Source organism: Malus sylvestris, chromosome 3 (genome assembly GCF_916048215.2).
Source record: "Malus sylvestris chromosome 3, drMalSylv7.2, whole genome shotgun sequence".
Taxonomy (NCBI): domain Eukaryota; kingdom Viridiplantae; phylum Streptophyta; class Magnoliopsida; order Rosales; family Rosaceae; genus Malus; species Malus sylvestris.
Window position 1 is genome coordinate 21,001,981 of NC_062262.1, and position 7,666 is coordinate 21,009,646.

At 34.6% G+C, this 7,666-nt stretch overlaps 1 protein-coding gene across 2 annotated transcripts; it reads right to left on the reverse strand.

Moving 5' to 3' along the window:
• Window positions 1-920: 920 nt before the first annotated feature.
• On the reverse strand, window positions 921-4,963 carry LOC126617325 (Holliday junction resolvase MOC1, chloroplastic-like). Of its 2 annotated transcripts, XM_050285356.1 has the most exons (6): window positions 4,398-4,958; window positions 3,960-4,065; window positions 3,840-3,892; window positions 2,733-2,864; window positions 2,288-2,360; window positions 921-1,332 (listed from the first exon to the last, which is right to left on the reverse strand). In XM_050285356.1, the coding sequence occupies exons 1-6, from the start codon at window positions 4,761-4,763 to the stop codon at window positions 1,241-1,243; spliced, it is 822 nt and encodes a 273-aa protein (XP_050141313.1). In that variant the 5' UTR covers window positions 4,764-4,958; the 3' UTR covers window positions 921-1,240. The 2 variants fall into 2 exon arrangements, with proteins under 2 accessions (XP_050141313.1, XP_050141314.1); XM_050285357.1 differs by lacking the exon at window positions 2,288-2,360 and having other exon boundaries at window positions 4,398-4,963.
• Window positions 4,964-7,666: the final 2,703 nt, after the last annotated feature.

A 7,666-nucleotide genomic window follows, 5' to 3' on the forward strand; every position in this document is an offset into this window, starting at 1 on the left:
ATTTTTGATCTCGAACTATCGTATACCTGATGAGTAAGACAATCTGAGTTAAAAGCAATGTATTCATAATAAAAAGAAACTACAATGCTACTTTTATTGAATTAAAATTACAAGCTTCAAACAACAAGTTTAGATAATGAAACAATAGTACATAGAATAAAATTGATTTGAGTACACTTATAAACTTAATTCCTCATTTCCACAATAAAGTTGGAAACATCTAGATGGGTTGTTTCAATTGACCTGATAAATTAGACAGTGGATCAGGTATATCTAACGAATCAGTTTGGTTGATGAAATTAGTCTTGACATTCTTTCTTATGAGTGAGGCTTGATAAAGATCCACAAAATGTTTTGGGATATGACATGTAAGCGCCCAACACCCATTACCGGCACATCCATTGCAGACTCCTTCAGAATTTCTGAGAGCGTTATTCATATGGGTTTTTCGTTTATAGCGATTGCATTCTAGATCCTTTAAATAATTTTTCACTCCACCGTTAAAAAGCATAAGATAGTTGGGGCTGGAAGTATATAGCTCTGATAATGTTTAGGGAAAATGTAAAATGGCAGGGGAAAGTTGTATTGAAAGGTATTACCGGAATGTGTTAGTTCAGTAGCTCGCTTTTTCCAATTTACAGGTATAACTGGAACACTGCCGCAGGTTTTGCAGGGAAGTTATCTTATTTGACTATTTTATGTTTGTTGTGATCTCTGATCAATCAATCCCCATCAACATTAATGGCTCGTTTACCAATCTGTAATCAGAACGAGGGAAGTTGAATTGAGGGATAGAATCAGAATCAAATTCATGTTGAAACTGTTTACTAAAATTTCTTGGGATCGGATTAGAAATTGTATTTATCCATATAAGTTGTTTACTAAAACACATGAATCAGAATGAAAAGTAAACGCATGAATGTTTCGAACACAGTGCAATTCCGTTTCTTGCTATTCCATTCCCGTTTCGTAAACACGCCCTGGGTTTGAAGGCACTTTTTAGAGGGGGATCCCAAGCAAGGAAAAACTTCAACGGTTCACTAACCATACACTCTAGGAAATTACATTCTCAAAGTAATAATAATGAAAAGATTCTTCGTACTAAAAGCTAACATTAACCTCTAATAAATGGTCGCACCAATGATCTAAATCTGATAAAATCTTTCAAACTGCTGCATGCTGCATGTCATCATTCCTCTCTTTTGGTTTATAACAAGCAATCGGGGGCAATCTGCAAATTTTAAGTCACAAATACCTCTGGGTTGGACGATAGGTCTGACTTAATCTCCATCCCTTTTCCGTATGCGGCAATGAGTAGTGCATCGGCCCTCCCTAAATATCAGGAAAATTCACGACAATCTTAGAATTCAATGGAACAATGAATGTACGATGATATTTCAACACTAAAGACAGAAGAGAAAGAACATTTTAGAACTTTGAACTTGATTTATTACAACGTTTGATCCTTTATATGATTACCGCATTAGCTCCCTCGCTCATATAAGGGTTCATGTAGCAATGAAATTTGTCTAGAAAATGACATTAAGTAAAGTCACTTACGAGAGACAGTTAGGAGGGTTGAGTTTATATTGAATTTGCTCCAAATCAATAAGAAAATCTCCCAAGGGGACACGTCCAAAAGTCGAGATGAAAACAGCAGGCTTTTTTTTTTTTTTTTTTTTTTTTTGAACAATTTTTTTTTTTTGAACAAACGATATTATCTATACTAAGGGGGGAAGTGGGCTAAGCATCACAATGGGCTAACAATAATGTGGTTTAAATTCGCCTTTGGTGAGAATCGAACCTAAGACCTCTCACTTACAAGTGAAGAAGAATACCACTAGACCGTAGTACCAAGTGGCGAAAACAGTAGGCACTAAAATGATCATAAGATAGGAGATAAGCTTTTGCAAGGATTAGCACAAGCATATATACCACAGAGGAAAAGACAGGTGATATGAGCAAACATGTCTTCTACATAACAGAAGCGCAAACCTATAGACTATAGAGACGCCCTTTGAAACATGCACTTCCAACTTTCCTCTATTCCTAGATTAGGTAAAAGTAGACTAGAAGCTTCTAGTCATATATCCCCCGAGTTTTTTCTTTCCTTCCCAACTCTCTTTCTCAATTCTGAGAATTTTCTTTATTTATCATTTATTGACATAAAATAGTAGAAACAATATATACACACACACATATGTATGTATGTATGTGTATGTGTATGTGTATGTGTGCGTGTGTGTATATATATATATATATATAATTAAGAAGATAGATTTAGTACCGTGATCTTTTTTCCTTTCCAACATGGACTTCAATGATGGAAATAATGCAGACGCAACCCTCCGGCTATCATCCTATCAAGTCAATACATAGAATAGAATTAATACCATCTTTTTTCCTTTCCAACATAGAACTCAATGATGAAATTAATGCAATTCCAACTGTCCGGGTATCATCAAAACTTAGCGTTTGAAATTTATGCAATGGAACAATTCACAGAACATATTCTAAAAAATTAGTTAAGCAATGTCAAATACAATAAAGTTGTCCTAGTTTCATTTTTTCTTTTTTTCTTTTTTTTTTATATATATTTTTTTATACAGATGAAGGGAATCGAACCATTGGCCTAGCCTATTGTTTCTATTCAACAAAAAAATTATGATAAATTCTGAAATCAAAATGCTGTAAATAGGCTGTGAAAGCACATATAGTTGAGCCCAATTAACCTTTGTATACATACTTCCGCTGATTTCAAATTTGCTCTTCCACGAAACAGATGACACTGGAACAACAGAAAACCCCATCGCAACTAAGATCCCAATCCATAGTCCATATCCAAACCCTCCACTCCACCATCCCTTCATCCAGGAAAAGGCTCTCAGCAAGAATCAAAAGAATTCAAACAGATTTCTGTATTCTTTTTCCTATTCAGTTTCAAGGCAATCAGTCAAGCAAAATGGAAATTATAACAGTAGTCTAGGCTTACGGCTAAAATAATTGGCCGAAAGGCTTCTCTATCGCTAATTATAAACGATAAATGTCATGAGATAAACTGGAAAATATGGAGAAATATTCTCTTACAGAATCTACTGGAACCGAAAATCAGTTTGTAAAACTTGACGGGAATTTACTTTAGCATAGGCTCACATTTTCAAGGAATATGTAGTGTACATGAAACCTTTCTTTGTAAATTAGTTTCCCAAGGACAAGTTGAATCCATCGGTTTAACATGGGTTCTGATCCCAACTTCCAACTTGTAAGCGCGGTTTGCAAGGTGCAGAGTGGGGCTGTACCTGCACATTTCTCTCTTTCTCTCTCCCTCCATGTGTTGGCTTGAGGGCAGGCGGTTACTTAGCTGATATGCATTGTTGGCCCATTCCCTAAAAACTTAATTTTTTGGAGTCAAATGGTTATCTAACGAAGTATCAGAGCTGGTTTACCACAGGGATGGGTCTGCTTTGTATCTCTACGACGGTAATCTGATTCCATATATCAAATTACAGATCAAATGATTTGAATCTCGCCAAAAGTGTTCATCACACAAACTGCTTAGTATATTGTCTGTTATTTAACTTATTTTCAGGATCAACACATATGCAAGCACTACAGACCCTACTATTAAAGACTAACCAGCCTGCTAGTAATCTCTTATGCTGAAATAAAGACAAGTGTTTTAACGGCCCTGATTTTTTGCCAATTTTTCGTATTACTGGGGATGACAATGGTGCCGGTCATACGCACAATTTATAAAAACAAAGGAACCAGATGTAAAATGGTTTATAAAATAGCATAATGAGACCAAGGAATAGTATACTGAGAGATATCACACTAACCTGCTTTCCATCTTGTGGAAAGGGGGTCGACTGCTCCACATATGCAACCGTACCTTAAACACGAAAGCGCAGTTAGGATTGAGGATAAAGGGAAAGAATGAAAAGAAGAAGAGAACATACCGGGAGGAGCATCAAAGCTGCCGAGCAACTGAACAATAGATTTTGCATCTAAACGCCTCCGAACTCTTTTACCAACCAGCACTTTCAAATGTGGAGAGTCATATACCTGAGAAATCGGAAAACAAAAGGAGATTGCATAAGTTGACAGGGACAACAATCCAAAGCAGGATTAGTAAGGAAAAATTCATGGCATTGTACCCTGATTTATCAAACTCATGTAGGAATCTCTTTAGTGTATAAAACAATTTATCTTAAACTGTAAAGAATCTTTCCTCGAATCGAAACAAACTGAAACAGTTGATACCCAAGATGACAAACAATGATGCCATTAAACTGAATAACTAACTAACTAACTGTTGCTAAAAATTAAAAGGAAAATAGGGGTGCAATTTGAAAAAAATAGGGCATTTGAAGCAGGAAGGCAGTTAGTTAGTTAACCCGAGCAGAAGAAGAAGCAGGGTCATCATCATCCGCTTTCAAGAGAGCCAAAGCACCAGAAACATCCGGGTCGACCCCAATGACCCAACTGGAATCCGAATTGGTACGGGTCGAATCCAAGGTCTCAGGGGCGTGAGGAAAAGGGCACGAGAGAGAGGCCAACCAGTTGTGTTTGAGCTGAGCAGCGTCGGAGACCTTGGCGGGGGTGGCGGCCTTAACCCCATCCCCGGAAGCGGAGGCAGAGGAGAAGGGTGTCGTCGAGTGAGAGTAAAGCGAAAAACACCGATGGAGGTTGAGTTTGGAAGAGAAGGAGAGAGGAAGTCTTATCATGTGTTGGGGATGAAGTTGGGGGTGGAAAGCTTCCATCAAAATCCAATTTCAGATTTCAAATTCTCACCCACTCCCACTTCACTCCACCAACCAATTGGTCCAACTCATTCACATCATCCTATCAGGCGCCCACCTCCTCCAGTTTACGTCCAAGTCGAAAACTTTTTTTCTTTTTCTTTGGGGGAAATTTTGAAGGCAAAAATTATGTTTTTTTCGTCTCTCTATTTCTAGCCTCGAACAGAATTAAACACACTTGTGTTCGAGAATAAAATGTTGTAAAAGTCGTGCGAATTGAATGTCCACATGATTTAATCATAAGTAATTGTATTCCCAGATTTTCTTGGTGAAAGACGTTGTTTTCAACCTTCATTAATTTTTCTGCTAGACTTCTGCGCTTTAATTAAATAGAACTTTAATGCAAATGTCTTGTGCTAAATTTATTTTAATAAAAAATCATGTTATAACTTTATTTAATGAAAAAGAATAAAAATTTAATAAAAACCCCTTAAATTTTAATAAAAATGATTAAAAAAAACTTAATTTTTAATGAAAATGACACAATTAAAAAAAAAAAATCTGACATGTGCGCAGGACTTGTACACCATTTATGAAACTGAACACTATTTATGAAATTGAAACTATTTATAAAACTAAATAGTATTATACTATTTATTGATCCAATTTCATAAATAGTGTCTAGTTCTTAATCATGTTTCATAAATAGTGTCTAGTTCTTAATCATGTTTCATAAATAGTGTCTAATTCTTGATCATGTTTCATAAATAATGTCTAGTTTTGGGTCCAGTTTCATAAATAATGTATAGTAATTGGTACAGTTTCATTAATAATATATCTTTCTTGGTTCGGTTTCATAAATAGTTTCCACCTATTGGTTTAGTTTTGGAAATAAGGCCTAATTCTTGTTTTCGTTTCATAAATAGTGTCTGCTTATTGGTCATGTTTCATAAATAGTGTCTACTTATTGATATAATTTCATGAATAATGTCTACTTCTTAGTGAAGTTTTATAAATAATGTTTAATTCTTGGTTCAGTGTCATAACGTTTGAAACTTAAGCCCTTTTTGGTCCTGTAAAAGCACCCATTGTGTCGAAAACGATGAACCCATAAGTGACTCTTTAGATCAAAACCTTGAGAAGATTATATTCTCAGTAATTATATTTAAAAAGCTCTTTTCAATTACCAAATTAAAATTTCCTCATTTTGTTTCATATACCTACAATAATAAATGTAGCTCTCCATCCAATTTCTTGAGCTTGGGTGCCATCTTGGAGAAATTTTTTCTTGTGTCCATAACACAAATGGTATACCACGTGTTATTATATGAGTGGTGAAATTTTTTATTTTTTATGTTATTAATTTTTTAACATAAGAATCTCACAACTTGTATAAAAGGTACCATCCCGTGTTCTGGATATATTGAAAAGTTTCTCGCCACCATGACTACTATTGGAAAATAACACCACAAAAATAAAATAGGAGAATGTAATTCAATTCGAAGTATTTTTCTTATTCTAAGCAAAAAAAAAAAAAATCCATAAATGTAGATGAAGATGGGACAAAAAGATAGGAGGAAAAAGTAGAGTGTTTGAAGTTGGGGAGGGGAGGGGGGCTGGTACGCACCTAGCGCAAGTTGGGTTTGTTAGGTTTTTTTTTTTTAAAAAAAAATCTTTCCTATTAGTCTTTTATCCTTATTATTAAAATAAAGTTAGTGGGTGGTTTTTTTATTAAAATGTAAAGATTTGAAGTCATTTTCATTAGTTTTCTTTAAATTAAATGACTCTATATAAAGAGCATAGTGTAAGATCAAACAACACACAAGATCAAGAGTAAAAGTAACAATACCAATTTTCTTCCCCTCTCTTTACCTGCATCTTTTGTGTGATACAGTTACGAAAATAAACGCTGTGATAATGTTGCTAAAATTAGATTAATCGAAATCAACCCATTTAAGTCCAAATTTTAATGCTCGTAAGTGTACAAATCGTAGTATAATATAGTAGGCAAGCACAAGATCGTTCCAACTAAGATTGAATGTAATTCTAACTATCTAACTAAATTTAAGTTTCACTTGAATTGGAATAGAAAAATTGATGATTTGAATAAGAATTTTGAAATGGTGATTGTAAATAAAATGAAATGAACTTAGCTAAGTGATGACAACGACAAAGTAAACAAATTATAATTCAATTGTGAAAAACCCTAGAGCATCTGATTCACCATAATCAATCCTACTTAATTCCAATAGTTAATTATTAACGAATAAACATCCAACTTAACAGTCTAGTTCCTCTAATTCATATAGTATCCATGGCATCTAGATTACTACGTATACTCATATGTGCTAATAATCTATGGCATCTAGACTACTAAACACACACAAGTTCATTAAAAATTTGGGAACTAACTAAAAGACTGCATAAAACCTAGTGCATGGCATCTACAACAAGGAATTCATGGTATCATTTGCAAGACGCTAAAGCCGAATTAACAACATGGCATATGAGTTAGCTCGCATCACATACACTCGATTCAAACCCAAGTGGTAGCTAATCACCAAGATTAAAATTAAGCTCATAAGCATAACAAATGATACTTGAAGTGAATGAAAATTCATAAATAATTAAACTGAGAAATTAAGAATTCATAGTTAGGCTACATCGTAGCCCTAGCGAAACGAAATTAGTTCCTAAACATAATTGAAATTGGTACTGAATCCATAAGAAATAAAAAGAAAATTTAGTTTAGAAAAAGCCTGAAAAATCCCCTTGCTCTGATGCTGCTTTCTTTATTTGCTTTGTCGATGCCTTCTTCAATGATCCTTAATGATCAGCAAAAAAGATTCCAAATTAATGCCAAGCATCCACTCCTTTTTCCTCCTTTCTCTTCCCCCTTCTGATTCATTTACTTTCCGTAACCA

Excerpts from the sequence above, each read along its gene's own strand:
- LOC126617325 (XM_050285356.1), bottom strand. The coding sequence starts at position 4,763 with ATGGAAGCTTTCCACCCCCAACTTCATCCCCAACACATGATAAGACTT. Across the intron at positions 3,893-3,959 it reads CAGCTTTGATGCTCCTCCCG|GTACGGTTGCATATGTGGAG; the intron begins GTATGTTCTCTT and ends TTCGTGTTTAAG. Across the intron at positions 1,333-2,287 it reads GGAAAGGAAAAAAGATCACG|GGAGGGCCGATGCACTACTC; the intron begins GTACTAAATCTA and ends CCTGATATTTAG.